The sequence below is a fragment of the Nothoprocta perdicaria genome, unplaced genomic scaffold (assembly GCF_003342845.1).
Source record: "Nothoprocta perdicaria isolate Ctin4 unplaced genomic scaffold, notPer1 scaffold_75, whole genome shotgun sequence".
In the NCBI taxonomy this organism is placed as follows: Eukaryota; Metazoa; Chordata; class Aves; order Tinamiformes; family Tinamidae; genus Nothoprocta; species Nothoprocta perdicaria.
The window spans coordinates 3,089,829-3,112,213 of NW_020456032.1; the positions used below are offsets into that span (position 1 = coordinate 3,089,829).

The 22,385-nt window shown below is 47.8% G+C and overlaps 2 protein-coding genes across 2 annotated transcripts in view; both read right to left on the bottom strand.

Moving 5' to 3' along the window:
• DNAH9 (dynein axonemal heavy chain 9) overlaps positions 1-101 on the bottom strand; it is a 155,076-nt gene extending 154,975 nt beyond the window's left edge. The window contains exon 1 of the mRNA XM_026051405.1: positions 40-101. Within this exon, the coding sequence (XP_025907190.1) occupies positions 40-101 (62 nt within the window). The remainder of the gene's footprint in view (positions 1-39) is intronic.
• Positions 102-1,369: 1,268 nt separating this feature from the next.
• On the bottom strand, positions 1,370-14,296 carry ELAC2 (elaC ribonuclease Z 2). Its single transcript, XM_026051435.1, has 24 exons — positions 14,103-14,296; positions 13,980-14,030; positions 13,830-13,900; positions 13,151-13,215; positions 12,412-12,469; positions 11,659-11,727; positions 11,013-11,168; positions 10,476-10,531; positions 9,824-9,882; positions 9,663-9,735; positions 8,610-8,722; positions 7,894-7,992; positions 7,564-7,702; positions 7,359-7,444; positions 6,738-6,847; positions 6,134-6,230; positions 5,551-5,689; positions 4,973-5,011; positions 4,700-4,809; positions 4,156-4,252; positions 3,958-4,078; positions 3,592-3,670; positions 3,041-3,185; positions 1,370-2,299 (listed from the first exon to the last, which is right to left on the bottom strand). Exons 1-24 carry the CDS (start codon positions 14,294-14,296, stop codon positions 2,057-2,059), a joined length of 2,469 nt encoding a protein of 822 aa, XP_025907220.1. The 3' UTR covers positions 1,370-2,056.
• Positions 14,297-22,385: the final 8,089 nt, after the last annotated feature.

Sequence of the window (22,385 nt, forward strand, 5' to 3'; positions counted from 1 at the left end):
GCCACGCGCAGCCCCCGCGCCACGCAGCGGCCCAGCCACCGGACGCGGGGGTCCTGCGCCAGCAGCGCCGCCGCATCCTCCTCCTCCTCGGTGCCCTCCATGGTGCCCGTGTTTGCGGGGAGGAGCTGCCGTTGCCCAGGGACACCCAGGCCCAGCTCCTCCCTGCAGGACAACTCGGCTCCTGCCCGGTCATGGCAACCACTGTGACCCAGGCCGTAACCACCACCACGATCCAGCCAGTAGCTGTGCCTTCGGCCCTGGGGCTCTCCTGCTCTGGCWGCAAGAACTGCCAGCTCCCTGACACCCTACAGCAATCTGCTCATTAGCAATCAGGCTCATTAATTAACTTTGGGCTCGTTAATCTGCACTCTGCCTCTGTACCTAAGGCACACATGCTTTAAGCTACTCAACTCCAGCAAGTCACACCGCTCTGCAGAGAGCTCCTGCTTAAAAGCTGTGCCTCCCTATAACTCTGTGCTTTTTTCCTCTAGTGCTTCTACATCTATTTTTATTAAATCTTGCATTTTCTAATTTCTGCTCTGTTATAAAAGCTCCTTATTTGCTTTTATGGAAAGGCAGATACGTAGTCTGTGCAGTCCCATACCCACAGCGAATAAACATATCCTCTGGGCAGTTTAATAGCATCCTATCTGTACTTGCACAACAACAAGCACTTACACATCTTTAGTCACTGGTCCCAGTTCCCTGCCATCCCTAAAATTCAAGCACTTTCTTTTGGCAGTAACCTGCTGTGTCAATTACCCCACTGCCTCTTTAGACAAGCATAATATTAAAGCACAAGTTAATCTACAAAAGATGCTTTGGGACCAGTTTGCCTCTTCATTTGCTACTACTTTCTACCCTGAAGTTTCAAGTCTTTAATATGTGTTGGTATCATTTGTGCACAGCGCTTGGGGCCTCATGCCTTTAGGCTGCATCTTAAAATGAACTCCTTAATTGAAAGCAAAGGCAAAGTTCCCCATCTGCAAATACATCTGCAGTTACAACACTGGTAAGAGAGGAAGCAAGTCCCACAAGGCGCCTTGAAAACATGAGTTCTAACTGTGTATCTTGCCTGAGCCTTCTTAGCTCCTGTGTCCAGTACTGGGATCAGCTTGAATAGACATCAACTTGCATTGTGTGAGGAGCTTTAAGAGCACTGGTGCCTACTGGTAAAATAGCCTAAGCACAACAGTGCTCTAGTCTGGAGCCATCCAGCAGCACCCAACTGGTTATCATGTTCAACTGCCAGAAGTTGTCCTAGGGTAGTAGAAGTAGGCACAMAACAGTCAGAAAGGACATCAGGATCCAGCACAAGGGTGAGATCTTTGAGCCTTAGTCATGCACACAGAAACGTCTAAGAGAAACAACTCAGTCATTTGTTTGCTCTCAACTAAATCCTAATTAGCAAACTAGGCAAAATGCACACCCTGAAGAWGTTGACTCGTTTATTCAGATTCTGAAGGGAGGTTTTGGAAAACTGAGAAAATCAAAATAAAATGGGAGGAGAGCAGGATTAAGATCCTGATATTAATCAAAAGTTCTAAAGTCAATAAACTGGGTCCCACTTTATTGTGACATTTCTTCCTATAACCTGGGTTCTCATATCTAGTTGCATTCCAGATACCCAGAGATCTGCTCACATCATTCTGGAGAATCCACAACATCACAAGGGCTTCTCAAGCCTCATCTTTTGAAACCTTTAGAGGTCACAACTGCCATTGYCACATTACTAATAGTTTCCAGCATAAAAACAGAAATAAAACATTTCAGAAGGAATTTTGGGGGAAAAAAAAAAAAAAGGTATGTGGACTAGCAAGATCCAAAATGAAGAACTGCAGGGGTAGATAATGTTGCCAGGAGGACTTGCGCTGCTTACACCATGCTTGGTAGATTCAGCCCACAAGAATCCACCAATGACCAAGCAAACCCAGACACTGAACTTCAAGGCCAGCCCTTTTCCACGGTACTCGCGGGCAGTCCTTGGCACTGCACGCTCCCGAGGCTCGGAGAGCCCAGGACATTTCATAGGGCATAGTGCCTTCTTGACATTGTTTCAGTTCACCGTTTTAAGCTTCTTGYTTGGTACTTCCTGGTGGTTCTTAGCTTGTTTCCTTTTTTGGCTTGGTGTTTCTTCATTCTCACTATCAGTCAGTTTGTCCAAGACTAGAGAGGCCTCCTTCAGAAGGCGCAGCTCCCGTTTTTCCTTCCTCTCCTCCATTTCTACAATGTCATCTGCGAACAAAGCCTTCAGAGGTCGGATCAACTTTGGAATGACTGCAAAGTCACCAAACCGYACCTGAAATACATTAAGCACAGAAGCACTTACTTGAGAACTGCTTGTTCCCACTCTCCTGTCTTGTCTTTTGCCCATTCAGATGGCAAGATACTGCTTCTTCCCCTGTACAGCACCCACACAGCACAACACAATGCATACCTGCACCTGTGTACTGCGCAGCCCAAACATTAGCAAAGGCTTATAATGCATTTACAAGGTGCATTTACACTCTCAGCGGTGCAGCAGACAATTCACAGACCCCACAGGCTAAGCTATTTAAATGTCCTTGAAAAGGATGCGTGTACATGATAAGTTTTAACTGACTAGCGAGCAATCATCACTAGCACTGCTGTGCTCAGTACAGTGACTGCACTACCAGTTTTTGGTTCCTGGATATCTCACTATATTGCAGAAAGCCATTAAAGGAGCACAGCAATTAAGAAGTAAGAACAGAAGCAAAATTATGTTTTCAATTAGGAGTAGTGTGCAGAAAATAGAAGAGAATTTGGGCAGGCACCCAGTATCTAAGAGTGAAATTCTGTTCTCAGGAGGCATCAGCACCCATCTAGGTGGTGAACTGCTCTGTCCTCATTCTCTTCCATGTTGATGTCTGCTGCCAGGAAAAAAACAGCTGTTTCACAAAACCTACTCTCAGAAGAGTGTACTGTCACAACATTAAAAATGGAGGAATTTGTGTGTGCAGTCATATCCAGGCAGCACTGAAACCCTTCCACAGAATCTTGATCAAAGCTCCCAACTTACTCTCATATGATCAAATGCAATTCCAACTTTCTCACTGAAGTCTTCACTGAATAGTGGAATCTTGGCATATCTCTGACTGAAGTGGTTGAGCATGATAAACTCAGCATTCATCTTCATCCCTGTCTGAATTGCCTGGGAGGTTGTGCTGCAAAATAAAGAACTTCACACCATGTACATCAGCAGAATTTATTGTCTCGGGGGYGCCAGTGAGTCTAATACACACTTTAACTCTCAGGTCTCCTCACGTTTGCTAAGGGTAGCACTCAGTAACACTAGCTTGTGCTTGCTTTGAACTGTGCACTCAGCAATCAGGGGTGCACAAGTAGGTTACCTCCTGTGCATAGTCCTGAAATGTAATGAAGCAGTGGGCTCTCTTCTAGGCCAGTCTACTTGTAGAGCTGCAATTCACCAAGTAACAGCTCTAAGTTTTCCCGTGGGTCCATTCAGAAGAGCGTTACAGAGCTGGTGCAACAAGCAGCACTGAGCCCTCACCACCTATTCCAAGAGCATCCCTGCCTCCCAATGGTAAAAAACGGCACAAACCACCCTACCTGTGTGTTTTCTCTATGGCTTCTTTTTCCATGCCATCCTCTAGTGTTGCTTCATGGATCAGTAGCGTAGCATCTTTTCCTGTATAAATAATCAAATACTCAGCCTTTGTAGTGGTGGGCATAACATGGGACTGGATAGAGCAGACCCAAAGACCTTCTCTGTACCACAGAGACATGGGTGCTGCTATCTGCATGTTCACTAGACAGCAGTAACATGAACTATAGCTTGAGTAAGTCTGCCCTTAAGTACATGAACTCTATTCCCACCCTTCCTACTCACTGTAGCAGCAATACCAAGGGTTCAGATGTACTTGTTTCACCTACTAACAGTTAAACTTTTTGCAAAAGGATTCTTCAAATACCTACCCATTTTTACTAAGGCCATGCAGGGCATTGTGTCTCCAGAATAGACTACTTTCCAGCCAGATTTGTGGACTATTGAACAAGCAAAAGCATTTTTGCAGTGCTGGACTTCACAAGTCTGAAACTGAACAAGAACACAAGTGTTAGACCTCAAGTCTGCCTTTTGCCTCTTACAGCATCTGGCACTGCTTGTGAGCTTACCTCAGCCAGGTCATAGCTCTCCAAAAGAGAGYTGACAAACTTGGCTTTAGGTCTGATATTCTCATAGCCCTTCACAAGAGACTGGGAGGGAATCATTCTGTGAGAGAGGGGAAAACGGTAAACTAAGGACATGTAAAAAATAAAATGTGATCCTATCTGTAAGCAGCCCGTTTCTCRGGGCATGCATGACCTAAATGGTCATTCACGCCTCCTCAGTTCCTCACGCCTTACAAAACTATTTGTGCATTCAACTAGTTTTCCCTTTACTTTTACTATCCAGTGCCCCAGTAACTCAGTCAAACACTGCTCCACTGTTAAATACTCTTCCCAGGGGGAAATTTTCTYCCCTTGCCCAAATCCTTTTTCCATAGAAGCAGAGCAACTGAGTAACAAATCCTATGCCCTCCTTTGCCAATTACACACCACAGGTTTAAACACAATGGAAAGAGTCCCAGCAGCCTTCAACTAAGAGGCAACGTGACAGCAGTTTGTCTTGACTACAGACACACCAAGGGTATGGCCTAACATACCACTCAGAACTCACTTAATGTCTTCAAGAATTTCTTCACAGTGGTTGTGGTACTCATGTAGCCAAGGCATGATCTGTTCAGGTGCTACCAGAAACAGAGGGCTAAATACCTGACCAAGCGATGCCTGGAAAAGCAAAGATGGGAGAAATCAGTACTGGGGGTACATTAAATGTGAGAGAGGGAATGCTTGGGGGGAAAAACGGTGCTTCACCACTGTGCTCAGGAGAAGCCCCTTTCTTCTATTAACACTAAGGCAAAATCAGAAGCAGTGAACCAATACTACTTACAAGAGCTCTCCGCCTCTGCATCAGGATGTTCATCAAACCCTGTAAAGAGGGACAAAAGAAAAAAAAAAAACACACTAGCAAGTTGTAATCAGATACTTCTGAATCAATAATTACACTTCGCTGAGCTGCTGTGACACTGTCACTATTTAACCTTGAGTCAGTGGCCAGTACAACTCTCAACCCTCTCCAGTGCTACTGCAACTGCTTCCAAAAGAAGAGTGAAGAAAATTTTTATTCAACTTCCCAGGCCCAATATGGTTCTCAGACACAAGAGAGCAGCCTACCCTGGTCAGGCCCTATTCAGAATAAGCTAATTGTGCCTTCTGGGGCAACTTATTACAGGTGCTATTGGGGAGCCAGGCTGGACACTGCTGGATAACGATGCCTCCAGATGACCCTGGAAACCCTGCAGGGTCCACCAGGAGGAAAGCACACTAAGATAAGAGAGCATCTAGAGAAWGCAGAGGTGAGCCACAGCCCTATCAGCAGGGCAGCCTACACCTATCAGCTGCAGTTGTATCTAAATCCCAAATAACAGAGCAGACCATGAGCAGATCTCCTTCTCCTTCCAGTCTTACCGAGTGATGATCAGTATGCATGTGAGAAACAAACACAGCCGCTAAGTTACACAACACTTGGTCAATTTGCTCTCCATAGTGACGACATAGCTGTCCAAACGTTCCTTCCCCACAGTCCAAGAGCACAGATCGGGTAGAGCTGGCAAGACAAACAACAAAGATGTTTGGTGGCATCTGGAGGAGCCATGACCCAGGCGCATTCAGGGAGACGGACATCCTAGGTTGGCAGAAGAGGGCAGAGRGCTCTCAGTGCTCTACCTCTAATGCCACTCTAGTCCTACTAGCAGGGGCTTTAGAGAGACTGTTGCCTGCATTGCTCATTCTGGTCTTTTCTTGATGCTGAATGCACCCTTAGCACAGACAGTAAAAATCAATGAAAATATTAAATGTTTGTCTTCTACAAGAAGCTCTCAAGTTTTTCCCACCTATAGAGAGACAGGTATCTGAAACTGAAGCCCTATGGACTCCAAGATGGGGCACTTTCACTGTATCATCACCACAATAAGTTAAAAGAGGCCTTGATCCGGATCCTCTTGAGATACTCAACCTCTTTGAGGAGAATGCACATCACATTAGGATTTACCTAATATTTACCAATGTGGAACTGACATTTCGGATTTTCATTGGAATTGCAGAACCTGTTCCCAAGAACACAATTTCTGGATAAGCATCCACATTTCCTAGAGAAAGTGGAAAAYAATAATTTGTAAGGAAAATGCTACTTTCACATCGCCCATTCAGACACTTCTGGAAATACCAGAGACTACACTTCTGGCACATCTATTACTGCTTTCCTCAATCTTTAGTTTTCTCAGAGCAGCAAGATTTACTAAAGGAAGCTAGAAGATTCTTGCTGCAGCTGCTAAAAGAGCATTCAATACAGTCATGCTCTGCTCCCCACACAGGCAACATATAGAGACAGTTTAGACACAAAGCACCCAACAGTACTCAATCCCAATCTCAGTAGCTTTGAAAAACCAGCAGCACAGAACTAAGCTTCAACTGAAGGGAGCCATCCTAGTCTATGGGTAGCCCCTTATCCACACAGCTCCAAGAGAAGTTAAGGACACCTCTGARGCAGCAGGAAGATTTCACATTCGTAGCTTTTCCTGAGTTCTWGAATATTCAGTCACCAAAATCTCATATTTCGCATCAACTCTGAACCAGGACAAGTTGCTAATCTTTACCTGGGACAGCAGACAGGCTTTCTTTGCACTCCTTCACACGATCCTGGAAGTCAGGAAGATCTAGGGCTTCACTTACAAATGCATCATGATCACAGACAGTCACAGCATCCCTGAAAGAACACAACACAGGATAGGGTAGAAAACTGAAAAAAAAAAAATGGAGTAAAGTGCCAAATTACAACTAAGTAGCCTTACAACAAAAGATCAAATACTTCTTCCCAGCTCTGTCATGTGGTATGGTCCAGAACCTGGCCAAATGGTGCCACACAACAATAATTTTGACTCCACCAAAAGAGTGGAGCAAAGACAGCTCCTGAAAATCACTATGTTCAGCAGTGCTGACCTGATCAGAGAGCATCTAGACACCAGAGGGCACTGCAAGGCCCTGCATGGGAAGCARCAAGACTCCTGAAAGAGAAACAGTCACCAGGAGGAGTTCCAGGCATAGTGTCCTGCCCCTGGTCCTGCTTCAGAGCATGAGCCTCTAGACACCCCTACAGGCCTCTAGGTACTATTAAGAGAGAAACTCTGGCTCTTGGTGTCTCAGTTCTCCTACTCCAGCCGAGATCCAGAAAACAGGCCAACTCTTACAGCTGGGAAGCCAAGAACATTCCCACTGACCTCTGCCATTCCTGTTTGGGTCTGAAGTGGTACTTCAGGAGGCATTCTCCTCGGACAACAGGCACACTACAGGCAGCATCTTCTTCCTACAGAGGAAAGAATGATGTTATAGGAATGATGTTATAAAGGTCTTCATATGCACTGTGCCTGTGTATGCACTGAACTCAGGAGTGTGAGGTGCACAGGCAAGCAAGGTCTCCTCTACCTTGCTCTGATAGCTGGTGAGCAGAGGGAAGATCTCTGGGTGGATAAGGTTCAGTTGGGTTTGGATCTTGTAGCTACGTGGATTATGCACTGCAGCAGAGTTTTCATTGAGTACCAAGTGTTGTGTTCCATGGCCAAATCTAGGAGAGGAAGACAAAATGTTTAACAGTTTCAGTCCCACACTAGGGTCAGGCACCCAAAGGCCRAAAGTAAGCTTTCAACCAGATCCCTGCTACCCCAACAGCTATTCCTATCATAGAAAAAGGCTCTCTACTCTAAGAACAATCAGCTGCTCAGCAAAGGCAGAACCATGTATGAGAAGACCACATACCTTTCCAACCACTGCTGGTAGCGACTGTCCCGAAGCACTGACTCTGGAGTCATGTGAATGACTAAGGCTACCTGGTTTTCAGGAAGTCCTTCCTGATACCTAGAAGAGCATTCAAATACGGTGAGAAAAAYATAAGCTTTGGTCCTTTATCACCCTGGCGCTCTGAAGTGCCACCACCAACAGATTCACTTCTGTCAGAAGCAGGCAGGGCACAATGCAGACGTGCCAGGCTTCACTTTGTAGTGRACCTTTAGTAGCATGAGGCTCAAGCCAGGTATTTCTTCCCACCTCCACTCTCCTACCTGGAGCAGCCCCTCTCCAAGARCACCAACATGTTCAGAGCCTTTCAGAAGCCTAACACATATCTATAAGTCCACATAGACACTTCATGCAATTTAGACACCTAGGTTCATCACACAAAGGTACGGCAGTCCCTCTGACACCCCTCAGCAATACATCATACTGCACCTTATCTTCCCTGAAGGTTCTAAGATAGGCCTGACATGGTTACAGACCATCCTAGGCCCTGCACAGCCCTTCCTTTTTTAAAAGATTCCCAAAAGCACCTACAGTCCTTTTTTCTATCACTAGCTCCTTAGCAGTGCAACATAGCTCAAACTACAGTCACAGAAATGGACACATCTCAACTAGGACAAGAATTTCCTGTTGGTGAAGCTTGGCATCATCCAKCTCTTCCTCACCAGGCAGCTCCCTACCTTTGGAAGGTTTCGTTTTCACAGACAGCATCCACAAAGCCCTCGTGGGGACATTCCAGTACAATGAACACTGGGCCAGGATCAGTAGGGGTACACAGTTCTTCAGGCAAGAGCTGCAGAGAGATGCACAGAAATCACCCCATGTTCAGACCTCACACAGGGCCTTTCTTGCAACTTTATATCAGACTCAGTAGCTGTATGGGCAGCAAAGCCCCAGCAGGCTGCTGGGACCTGCAGAAGCAGCTCACAGCAAGCTTATTTGATGCTCAGCAAATCCAACCAATGCAGTTCTTGTTCCCATTCTGCCCTCCCAGTACATAAGTTTGCATTTCGCTGTATCACCACACGCTAAATCCCAAGCCTGGCATGTTTTAGAACACACAACTAAGCAACAATTTGCCACCAGGAAATGAATTTAAGCAGCTTCTCAGTCCCCACAGTAGACCTGGAGACCAGTAACAGCTTGTCTGAGAAGGGCAGCTCTGTGAAAGACCTATGGCACAGAGGTAAGTCAGTCCTATTTCTCAGGTTAGGATTTTCCGTTAAGGACAGGACTGGGAAAGGACAGGGCTGGCAGTGCCTTTAGCCTCAGTCTAGAGTCTGAGATTAAGCCTTGTTTCTCCTTCACAGGGGAATCATTTAACTTCCTCATACTTGGTGTTAGTAGTGCAAACAGAGTAAGGAAGGAGCAATGGCTACGCTAGCAACCAGACTCCAAATCCAAAACAGGCAGGAATCAACTTTACTAATTCCTTCCTAAATCTGAATTAGTTCTGGGGGCTTGGGAAGGGGACAGGAGGAAGCACAAATTGTAGACATGTATGGCCATTAGCGAACATCACCTTTCAGAGTGTACTTCCCTAATCATCCTCTGCAACAGTCCCAAACAGATGATATCCGATGGGATATCATCTTGAGTAACTTTGAGTAACTCCCATGGGCCTAAGCCTGGGCCTTAGTATCCACAGCATTCTGCACAGTTTCTATACTTCCACCTTCCCTGGGCCCCCAAGTTGATGCAAACCCACAGCAGAAGACACAGATGGATCTTACCTCCCTGCCTTCAAAAGTGATGCTCTCCCCATTCTTTAGAGCTGTGATTATGGGTAGAATAGCTGGAGTTCCCCTGAAAGCAAAGTCATTGAAATATTTAGCCTAGCAATATCAACATGACTGGAGCTGTCTCAACCCCCAGACTTGGCCCCTGTACTTACACCGGCAGGCCTAGCTCCTGTGCTTTAGTTACTAAGAATTTTCCTTTCTTTGGGTGAATCTGAAATAATCAAGCAGACAAAAAGCGTTAAGCATGGTCAGCAAATCCATACATCACACTACTAGYTCAGGGCATTTTTTTCTTTCCCTTCAACATCAGATGCTGTGTAAACMAAATACTCTCCCCACTATGTAACTGACCTGGAGGATCTCTAGAAAAATTCACAATCATAGAGGGTACACAGTAAATCGTCAACAACCATTCTTCTTCTAGACAAGGTGGACAAAGTAGTTTTCTATTATTTTCTACTTTTTCTACTATTCAACAGCCACTAGTCAACATTACTGCCAAAAAGTTTTCAACAGTCCCTCTGGTTTCTAAAATCATACTGCTGCCTCTTGCTTTTCTTTAATCAAGCAAGCAACACAGAATTTTCTAGTAGCAGCAAGCATGAATGGAATCTGTCTATTCTTAATTTTAAGTTCATAAAGAGCATTTGCTAGAAGTTTCTTTAGTCCCTACAGGTTCCTATTCCTATTTCATCTTGTCTGTCCTTTATACTTAAGAACAGTATTAAGTTCTGCTTGAAAATGCCATCTCCAATCAAATGTATTCAACATGACAAAATTAGAGACCACTGTGGCCAATCTTACTTTACAGAGGAAAGCCATGACCATATCAGGCTGCCTACCACTCTTCTCTGTATCACCTGTAAAAGAAAGAGAGATTACTCAGGATCATCACAGATTCACCTCCTGAAGGCCAAAGTGCTTCAACATTTGCTAAAGTATTTACAGAAAGAGCAGCATCCTTACCATTCAGGCAACTCAGAGGCCAGCAACAAAATGTCCCAAAAAACCTAAGCCTAAAGAGCCCAGTTTCGGCTATTATAAACCAAATTAAAGCCCAAGACTGAAAAATAAATCAACCCCAATGTCTACAYGCAAATAAAATTGCAAAAAGCTGTTTAAACTGCAAAAACACAGATTAATCACACCCCAAGCAGGAATCACGTCCTGTTCCAGGACTTGTCTCAGTTTCTAAACTAACAGAGTCTGTTCTGTTCCATATAAATCCTTTAGTTTGAGGATACCTACATATCTCACATCCACAGTGAAAGACTGAAGCACAAACACACATGCTTCATCTTCTTTTTCACAAAGTCGAAATAAGAACATTTTTTTTTTCACCTGTTTTTCTGGAGAGTTCTTTTTCCTTGCTCTCCATTGGACTTTGCTGTGCAGCTTTTGGGGAACCAGGCCTTGGACTATATTTGGGGCTATTTCCACCCTGGGCTGACGTTCCGGGACTCTTAGGCAACATGGTTTCAGCAGCCAGTGGCTTTCCTGTCCCAAATCCAAGAAAACCAGATAAACTCACACAGAGACAAAAGAAGCACTAGATCATATCTTCTTCTGCAACAGTCATATTTAAATTGCCCCAGAACAAAGAACTCTTCTCCCAATCCAACCTGCATATGATATCCACCTCTTGCCCTTCAGATCAGTCCTCGAGATTCTCCTAAAGAGCTAGACTCTGGCAGGTGTATGCTAGTACCCCAGGTTTTGGGGATTTCAGCATTTAAAAAAATGGAGCTGTTAAAAAAGACCTCATTCTATATATTATTCTAAATACCCACATCACAAGGAAGAAAGTAAGGCCCTGGCTCAGCATATCTTCTTTCTTTGAATGAGATTCATGTGCTGAGAACAAACATACAAATCCCTAAACCTCTCCCTCCTTGGGCTYACAAACAGAAGCCACTCCAACAATTACGTTTAATCATGACTTTTAAATACGTGCTTCTCCTCCGCGAGTCCAGCTTCACATACTCACCTATAAGAGGTATTTGGTGGACTGTCATTGTCTCATCCTTATACTCAGGTTCTGTGTGCAACTGTACAGCTTGAAAGAGACAATAAAAGTACGCATTAACAAGATAATATGAAGTTCAAACTCTAGAAGAAATCAAGAAATCAGAAGATGTTTTTCCTCCCTCAAAAAAAAACTGCTAGAGAGACACCCATAACTGAAAGGAATGAACAAAGTTCTCAAAAGTCCACCATCCATAACACACAGCCCACAAATCACAGTGAGGAGTTTCACTAGCAGTTCACACAGGAATTTTTACTTTTCAAGATGAATGATGCTTACTAGTCAGACTGACAGCTACCTCCCAGAAATACTGCTGGAAACACTGATCTTTTTTCTTGCAGGAAGTTCTTGCGATGGACTTCAACATCAAATGGGATCACAGAAWCACAGAATAGTTAAGGTTGGAAGGGACCTCTAGAGATCATCCAGTCCAACCTCCCCCTGCCACAGGCACACCTAGAGCACAGGGTGGCATCCAGGTGGGTTTTGAAGATCTCCAGAGAAGGAGACTCCACAACCTCCCTGGGCAACCCAATCCAGGGCTCTGTCACCCTCACAGTAAAGAAGTTCTTCCAGCTTCTTTGGAACAAAACACAATGTGTCAAAACTTTCTTCAAAGGGATCTAAACAGAGCCATTCTTTTCTGAAATGACTTCAGCTCAATCCAATTTTATTACAAGTTCATATTTAATTACAAATCACTGAWGTACATACCTAAGTCCATTCTCTTTAAAGGTCCAGGAAATAGTCGAATGGCTTTCAAGTAGTTTTGCTGGAAAAGAGACAGTGTTTTGGGAAGCCACCCCTCAAAGTGGTGTAAAATGCAAGCATCGTTTTCAAAGGTGAAGTTACAACTTTCTTCCACTAAAGTACCATCAAATATTGAACTCTTAGTCCAGAGAAGTTTGGACACCACACAGCTAGAAAGCAGCTGGGCAGGTGTCTCACATACATCACTCACCACCCATCTGCAAAGGGAACAGAAAAATGAAGGTGGAAAATCCATCCTCCAGCCACTCTAAGGCATACTATTGTTTCAGGGTAAATATCCAGCAGATACCACAATGCAGTAAAGCCACTTTGTGGATTGGCAGCTCTTCACCTAGCTGTGGCATTAGGCTGGCAAGCACTGCCTTGAGCATGTTTCTATTAAAAGAATTTGTGTACAGGGAAAGCAGGGGAGAAAAAAAATTCTTTCTAGAAAATGWTTTACTAGGAATTTAGCTGACAAGGCAGTTTCAAAGAGCAGAAGTGTGACACTGTCCTTTGTAATTAGACAGACTTACTTTGTAAAGCCAGTCCTTCAGACGGAACCAAAGAGACGAGCACTAACTCAAACCAACATCTTATACCTGCGAGATGATTCACTGCCTTGACACTAACTTCCCAAACGCAAGGTAAGCTTTGATGTTTGGAAGATTCCCTCCAGCTTCTGCAAGCTTCCAGTACTTACCAGCTTTGGTGGCCCTAAGAAAACACATCTTTGAAGCCCCATAGCCTTTAATGTGAGAATCATGCCTAAAACAAAGCAAAGCAAAGAGCTTTATCACAGGCCCACAGGCCTTTGCTGACTCAGGCAAGAAAGATCCCTCCCTCTGCCAAACAGTGACTCGCCTCGTTGCGAAGATCAGGCCTGAATTCAGAACTAAATTCAAATTTGCTTTGGCTTTGTGGCAGTCTCAACAAGCCACTTATCTCCACGTAACTTCATAGTCYGAACTATACTGCCCGGTCTCTTTTCCATCTTGTTCCTCAGTGTAAGCGCAAARCTCATCCAGACACCTCTGGGGGTCCCTTCCCACTGAACTACCCTGGCTCACAGCAGCCTCCAAAGTACCAAAGCAGGAATAACGATGCTGCTGCCCTGGAGCACACGGGGATGATACAGCCACGTGCACCGCCGGGCAGCACCTCTCCCACCACCCACGTGCTGCGTGCGACAGCACAGCCCCCGGGGCTGCACAGCCCCACGCGCTGCCTCGCGCCCTCAGGGGCTGCTCCTCTCTACACCTCCACGGGAGCGAGCCAAGCGCCACTGCGGTCACGCAGCCCCTCCGGCCTGGGGCAGGCGGCTCTGATGAGTAAGGACTGATCTGGCGGCCACGGGGCTCCCAGGCAGCCGCCCTGCTCACCTGGCAGCCCCCCGACGTTGGCCCAGGCCACGCGGCTGAGGAAGATGCTGTCCAAGTGCGAGATCTTCAGCCTGCGGAGGAAGAGCGGGAGCAGCGCGGGATGAAGCGGGTCCCGGATGGGGAGGGGGGGTCCCGGTGCCCCACACTCACTTGTGCTCCTGCATGGCCCGCTGCGTGCCCTCGCCGCAGTTGAACAGGTACCTGCGGGGAACGGAGGGTGAGGCCRGGCGCGGAGGGGCTGCGCTGCCGCCCCGGCCGCGGCTCCGCGCTCACCGGTTGAACTCGGAGAACACGTAGACGGCGGCGCCCGCGTCGCGGCTCCCGGCCGCCACCACCTGCGCGTAGACGGTGTTGGGCCCGGCCAGGCCGGCGCCCGCGCTGCGCCGCCGCTCGCGGGCCCACACGTGCCGGGGAACGTCCTTGGGCCGCCGCGCGGGCCGCGCCGCCGCCGCCGCCGCCTCCGCCATGGCGCGGCCCCGCGCGAGCCCCGCGCCCAGCGCGCGCGCCCACATCCCGCCCACCCCCCGCCAGCACCGCCCCCGCCGCCGCCCGCCGCCAATAGGCGCGCGGCGCCGCCCGCGTCCCTCGCCTTATGATGCGCGCGAGCCAATGAGAAGCGAGCTCCGTGAGAAGGCGAGCCAATGAGAAGCGACMCGGCCGCGTGAGTGGGGTGTGCGGGCAAGGGGGATTGTGGGTGCGGGATGACGTTTCCCCTCATGTGTCTGAATTTCGTCCAATGGCGCCTGCAGGGGTCACGCTAAGCACCGCCCCCTGCCCACGGCAGCCTAGCAACGGGGGGGGGGGGCAACCCCCCACACTTGGTGAGGCTGGTGGCTAGACGCCCTCTAAGCTCCGCTCAGCCTGGCCCAGCCCAAAACGAACTTAAAATCCCTCCTGACTCCCCGCAGTAGTTCAAGATAGCAAGGACTTTCTTTTGTCATTATTTCCCCCCTACGCTCCCATATGAAGTAAAAATACCATTCTTTTGAATAGCAAACTCCCTGTTCATGCCCATTTTCCACGTTACRCTCCTTCGGCTTAACGCTTCCTAATGTCTAACACTTGTTACCGCCTCCTGTGGCCAGGCAGGAAGGGTAACATCAGTTTAGATCTCAAATGGCATCCCAAGCACAACCCTGGGAGATTTCCTAAAGCTGTGAGCTGTATCTGTGCGTTCCTTCAGCTGCACCATTTCCTCACCGTGCCAATGATTTTCTGCAATTAGAAACTATGGAAACATTTTCAGTGTTCCTAATACACTTTTTTTCACCATTGGAAGCACCACAAAGCTTTGCTGGGGATCTAACCAGCTGGCATGGGATTTTCAACCCRTGTTTATGAAATAACTAAATGATAGTGTGTGTTTTTTTATAGTTTAATGAATCTTTGCACTTTTGTCCACCATTTTTTTTTTATGTGCTTAGTTCAGTATTTGGATCTGTGACCACTAAAATCAGTGGAATTCTGTAAAGTTACAAAACTATCTTTAATATCTTGACAGTCATAAAAGGATTTCACAGAAAGCGGTCAAAAAACCCTGAATCRTATCTGAAGTTCGTGTCAGTGAAGGCATGCAAATGTCCTTTGACAACATATCTGTGTACAGGGACTGAATGAAATGTAGAGAAATGGACTTTCACCCTTCAAGCCTCCTTTGCATGTCAGAGGTGCTGCTCTGAAATGTCGTGCAGCTCCTTAAAATTATGAAGCAGGCTGTCTTACAGCATTTGTGTGTGTCTTGTGCGTTTTTCCCCCTAATGCTTCATCTTTCCAGCTTGTGAAGGTCACATGCAGTAATCAGCTCCAGCGTAAAGAGTCATTACGGAACTAGCATTGCCTGAAGGTTGCAGGGAAATGTGCCCCATCTGGTCCATTACGCTTAAATAACACACAGTAATGCAGAGTTTGCTTAACTAATTCAACCAAAGCAATAACATCAGCCATGTCATGCAAGAAATTCAGAAATAATGGACAAGGGAGGATGTTTATTCCCGAGACTTCTCCCTAGACACTTGGTCTTTTTTTTTTTTTGCTTACATAGGGATGTATATTTTACAGAATATCAATTGTCCTCTTTAGTTTTGAATTTTATTAAATGGGCAGATTTATTATGACATATGGTCGTCTTGTCCTATTGTCAATAAGTATCAAAAGATAYCATTTCCCAGAGCAAAGGAGCCCTTAGTGGCCTCCAGTCCGGGACCTGAAATGCCTTTCACTTATTAAAACATGTGTGATCTTTTTTTTTTTAACTTTCTTTGCTCTTGAATAATCTCAGCTAGCCCAAGGTGAGCTTGGGCTCACACATTAGTATTAAAGAACTCTCCTTTTTTCTTCCTCAATGATGAAAATCACCTCATAGCAGCCTCCAACTTGCAAGGAAGAGGAGCTTTGCCAGCTGCCTGTCAAACCTATAGTGCTGCTGGCCAGTAAAATGGAGTAGCAAGCAGCATTACCTACAACCCAGGAGACAGCAAGAGCGTCTGGCTGCTTTTACCTTGATGGTTATAAATAAACCTTAGAGTAAGAGGGATACAGGGAAAGAAGCCATCACATGGAGCCCTCCGGGCACTAGCTGAGCTCTGTGACTGAGCCAGTTCATGGACGTGGAGCCTGAACTTGATTTAGCTCTTCACCAGTCTCGCTGGGGAAAAGGAGCACTGCACTCCAGGATATTACTTTACTGATGCTCAGTAGGGCTCTTCAGCCAATAGCAAGCGCTGCCTGGGCTAGAATGAAGAGTCTAAGCAAATATTTGCAAAAAGAAAATAAATCTTCAGAGAAAACACACAAATGAGGACATGCACTCTTGCTGTGGCTAAGTAACCTATGGAGTTATTCAGCGTAACAGCAATAGCGTGCCCAGGGTTTGCCTTACACGGGGCAACCGACTCTATTTGTGGAGCAGGAGAAAGGCTGGAGATTCCCTGAAAAAAAATGCTTCTCCCTGCCTGCATCCTACAAAACAACAAACACACCATAGAAACTTTCCACATGACAGTGAATTGAAAAAGGGCCAACATTAGAGCCACATGAACACCATCCTTGGGGCCAAGCTTAGAGCTTAAAGGACTTCACAAATATACTATAACGTTAGTCTACAGTGCAAACGCTGTGGATGTGACCACCAGCTCACACAGTACTGCAGCAATATTTGCCAGAAACCAAGAGAATCCAGAAGGAGAAATCAGTTCAATTTGACAATATCCATTTTGCTGTGAAAATGGCATTTGAGCTGAAGTAATTGATGAAATTACCTCAAGACATGAATTTTTAGGAAGTTTATCCCCTTGATCAGTGACATCTAGCTGAGGAAGGCATATTTCTGGCTGACAAATGAAAATGAACATACCTGATTTGGGCAGGGGAGATTTTATGAAACTGGGCACTGCAGGGGTTGCCTTAGCAGATTAAACCTTTAAAGACAAACAAAATAAATAGACATAAGCAGCTAATGGGGAAAGGGAGACCAAATTCTTGGACCACAGATATACATGAATTTGGAAGGATTTTAGGGAACAAAGGCTAATAGCAAAGTATTATGTAGGGAGTTCCATTAAAAGAGAGTTTACGTTTCTTACCCTTAAATCTCATCAAGAACCCCCTAATCCTGCCTTTACCAGAAGAGTGGATGTATGGATATATCTGACCCCTGCATAGCAAAGTGTCTATCTTCCAGTCATCTGCCTGTCGGAGGTATTACTTTAGCACTTTCAATGCAAATAAAGCAAACATCCAGCACGTATCTACAGGGACTGTTGATTATTTTCAATTCTGACAGTCAAAGTATAAATTAAATCAATTCCTGCAGGTCTGAGCAGGACCAGCTCAGGATCCTCTCTGCTGATTTCTCCTTATCTGCCCTCCATGGCACATGAAAACCCAGACAGCATCATTTAACTGATTTTGTCCCAGGTTTTAAGGGAGTTGCCAAACCACAGTTCAGCAGCATATGAGAGAAAAGCCTGTAGAGGGGCGGGTATCAGAAATAAGGTTGAACACAGGAAATTCACTGTGCAGTATACACTAAGGAAAGCCAAACATCTGGGAATACAAGAACACACAGGCAGAGCATACTACCAGCCTCAGCTTCAGACTCACATGGACCCTCCTTCTCTTACCTGGCAGATTCCTGGCAGACTTTGAACCTAATTCCTACAACCCTTGGTAGATTCAGAGTCCTCCTGTCCATTCTTCACAGATGGTTTTTCCTTTGGCCTGCTCCAGCCTTGCCTTCTCTAGCTTTCTGAAGTTGCAGGATGGAGCAGAGTGGAGCCCATGGCTCTGCACCTTGGTGGAGGAGCGTTTGTCCTCACGCTCGGGCCCCAGAGCCTTGCAGGAGGCCAGGCTTGGCCCTAGGTGGCAGCCGCCACCGCGGATTCCCGCACAGGAGCCGGGCTCCAGCCCTGCCTGCCTGTGTGTCCCTCTTTCCCCAGCCTGGTACCTATAAGGGTCTCCCTCTTTCCCCACGAGGTGCCCACCTAGGTGTCCTTTCTTCCCCACGAGGTCCCTGTCTGGGTGTCCCTCCTTCCCCACAAGATGCCCGCCTGGGTGTCGCTCCTTCTCTAGGAGGTCCCAGTGTGGGCAGCAGGACACCAGCCAGCAGGGCTGAGCATGGGGCACCACCTCTGTAGTGGTTGCCCTCCCACAGGTGGTGAGGGGCGACCCTGGGCCAGGGGTCTGAGCAGATTCTGCGACCCTCGTACAACCCCCCAGCTGCCCCGTTATCCCAGCTGCTGCAGCTGTGCCTTCTCCAGCCCATCTCAGCATCCTTGGCATCCTCGTACCCCCTCGACCATCGGCCGTGGCCTGCGCAGCACGGGACTTAGCTCTGCTCCCCCACAGACCTCCTGCGCGCTCGGAGTCAYGCCGGGCTTGGCCCCAGGCAGAGACCCCTTTCCCTGCTGGCAGCTCGCATTGTCCCCAAGCTGGTGACTCCGTGGCACAGGTGACCCACCCATCATCCCTATAGCTTTGATATTTATCCCAGGCTTTCAGCCCTGACTGGGTCAGTCGTAAAGACAAGGTAAGCAGCAGTTATATCCAGCCTGGCAGATCCCCCTTACACAGAACATCTCTTTGTTCAGGTGTTGCAGTAGAAGTGGGTCAAGATCCCAACTCTGCTCAGTCCCTAAATAGGAAGCTACTTCCCTTAATTCTCCGTCACCCCATCTGCCTTCCTGCAGCTCACAGGGAAAGACACATTTCACCAGGCRGTTTGTGGTTCACCCTTCAACACAATGCTTGTTTAATTCAGTCCCCACCCCGACATTTATTTATTTATGGGCCTTCATCTCCCGCACATCTTGGCCCTGATGGACAGCATTTGTACATGTCCTTCTTATCCAGAACATGGAGCTTTGCAGCCACTTCTCTATTTACTGTAATTTTTAGCTCAGACACAACCAGAACTCCCACCCTGTCTGGGCGTCTCAGTGTAGAAAACAAGACTAAACTATTTTGGGATGTTTTTCCCTTTTCCTCATACTTGGGTGCTTTCCCATGTGGCTAAGTCTTTGGAGCCTTGGGGAGGGTGAACCTGTTTGGCACACCCTTCAAGAGCTGCCTCCGGACCTTTCCACCCACTTTAACCCTCTTCTCTCCAGGTACTAAACCCGCATAAAGCACCTCTGTGCTTCAGTTTTTGTTTTTGTTGCTTTTTTTGAGATAGAAAATGTATCCAGTGTCAGGAGATGATCTGGGAATGTGACAGATGAGAACAAAGCCTCCYAGGCTCCCTCCTTTGGCACGATCTTCCCCTTAGCCTGGTCCATGTCTTGAGGTGCATAGACTTTGCTTTTGTGAAGGCTGCCAGAGAGTCATGTTTGCCCTTGCAGAGCTTCAGGAAACCACATTCTACTATCCCAAGGCAGGTTACGAACATTAATTTGAACCTGTTTTTCTGAGATCTGAGATATCCATTCATACAAGTGCACCTCTGCCTCCAGTGCTCACACTCACACTGACCCTTAGCATACCCACCCACTGCCCTGCAGCCAAATCTTCCCCTCTCCTACGGCATTTGCCCAGATCCACTCTTTACAGCCCCAAACGCAGCCTGCGCTGACAGGCACCGTACAGCAGCAGTCTCTGCTGCTACCCACGTCCCTCTGCCTCCACAGATGTGCACAAGCGCTGGGAAGTCACCGTTTGACCAAGCAGCGCACCCAAGAGGTGCGTGCTTCGGCTGGCCAGCCCGCGCCGCGCCGCCGCTCTCACAGCCAAGCGCTCTCTCCATTGACGTTTACTTAGAAGTCTAATAAAATTCTGAAACTGGAAAAATCCTTGTGTGGAGGGATCGCTTTGTTTAAAGGAAAAGAACCATAAAGATAAAAGTTGTGCCGGRGAGGCGCTCCCCTCCCGCTCGCTACCAGGGCGAGGGGCCGTGGCACAGCCCTTCCCACCCAGCCCGGCTGCGCRCAGAGGAAAAGCTTGTTTTCCTAACAAGAAGTTTGAAGATTAAAAGGGGAAAAAATCAGCCATTTGGAATCCTCTACTGACGCTGCAAATACCCTCGTTAATAGATATGTCTCGTTTTGTTACCTCATTTTAATTAATCATTAAACAAAGACAGCTGCCAAATTTTGGCTCTGGCTCTGAGCCTACAACTGCCTTGGAGCCCTTGAAAAATAGACTATTTATGGTGCCTGGGTTTAAAGCTTAAATTTCTTGTATAAACTTTACCCTTCCTAAGAATAGCGTGGGGAGTGTATTGCTGGCTGCATCCGTGGTGCCCCATGCCCCAGACACTGGACCCCGCACAGTCTGCGCATGCTGCCCCACAGCTGGACAGGAGCAGTGTCCATTTGGATGCCAATGCCCCTCTTTTGCCTCAAAGAGAAGGCTGCACGGGCTGCGAGGTACCATCAGTGTCCTGTCCTGCGGTCTGGGTTGGGGCAGGTGCTGKCACTGTGGGAGGCAGGATGATGTCCTGCCCAGCCGTATTTTTCTTGTTCTGAATTTCTTGACAGTTTATGGCTCAAGCCAGCTCCAGAAACTGTGCCCTTGATCACAGGTGAGGAAAGCTCTACCCTAAGGAACCTCTCAGGGACCATGGTGACAGCACATGCTTCTGGCCTCTCCCAGAACRCCCCACTCGGAATGGCCAACCTGCACAGTCTGTACAGACCTCCTCTCTCAGGTGATGCTCATAGAGTGCTTTACGTTAAAGCAAGGACTATGGTTTCTGGAAGGGCATGCATCCTGGACTGGTGGTTGCAGAGAGCATGTCCAGCTGCAGAGCACGTGCTGCCTTCCTCTCCTGGTCTCACACAGGGACACCTAGATACGCAAACCCACAAACACACGTACACGCCTACCCACGGCTGAAATGTGCCCAAACTGAGTGCATCAGCCCTCACGCACAGACACTCACACTCTGCTACAAACCCTATCCTTGCTCACAGAGACTTGCACACATGGCTCAAATAAATGCATTAGAAACTGCCCTTTCATGCTCTGCTGAGGATGAAAGCTGCCACAGCTGCCTGTGCCAGGCTCAAAGTATTCTAAGGCGTTATCTGACCATCTCACTCTAATACCCGCTTCCTGACCGCAGGGGGAATCTCAGCTCTCCCTCAGGAGGCACTGCATCTTTTCCATCAGGCCATCCCAGCAGGACGGTGGGGGTGTTGCTGCCCTCCGCAGTCCTTGGCTAATAGCTCTTTACATTGTTTTTAAGCTGATGAGACCAGAGCGCCRGAGCTGTTCCTTCCTCTGGAAGGTTGTTGGGTAATTCCTCCTCAGCGCCAGCAGGCTCTGCACTTTGTCAGTGGGGACAGTCTATGGCTCCCAAGTCCTTTTCAGGATCTCCAGCCCGCTGCGAGCACCCCAGGCAACCAGGCTGGATTGCAGGTGAGAAACGGCCCTTTCTGAATATGAAGCGATCCATAAACTCCTGGTGCATGCTGTGCTCATTTGCTCAAACAGGGGAAATATTGGTGGGGTTGTAGCAAGTGCAGGGCTTGAACCAGGCTTAACTCCTGGACTAATGGCTTATCCTGGGACCGATTGACTCTTTGAGTACCCCAGAAGCAACTGCCTTTGGAAGGCTGGCAGAACCACGTTCCTCAGAAGGAGTTGCCATTGCTGTCAGAGCAACACAGCAGCACCGGCTCCGGCACGTGCCGGAGCCCCTGGAGCATTTCCCCAGGCAGCCGCCCTGGCACAGAGCGGGACGAGGGCTGAGCCCGGCCAGCTGTGGGGCCCTCACAGCCTCGAGATGTTTATTCGGGGCAGGCTGTAGTTGCTCGTCTCGGCATCGCCGCACGCAGCCCCCCACTGGGATCCGCACCGGCGCTTCCCACTGACCTGCCCCTCCTGCCATGGAAACCGAGGGAACAGGGCCAGGCTCCAGACAGGATGAACTCCTCCAGCTGTGTCTGGGAACCCGCAGCTCATATTTCACCCGGCTCCCAGATCTCCCACTCGGGTGACACCAAACGCGTGTCACACGTGCTGGGGGCGAGCGCGTGCGGCCCGCCTCAGGCCGGCACAGGCCCAGCCTGGAGCCTCCAGCCTCTCTGCCCTCCATCTCTGCCTGGTGCCACAGAGCCC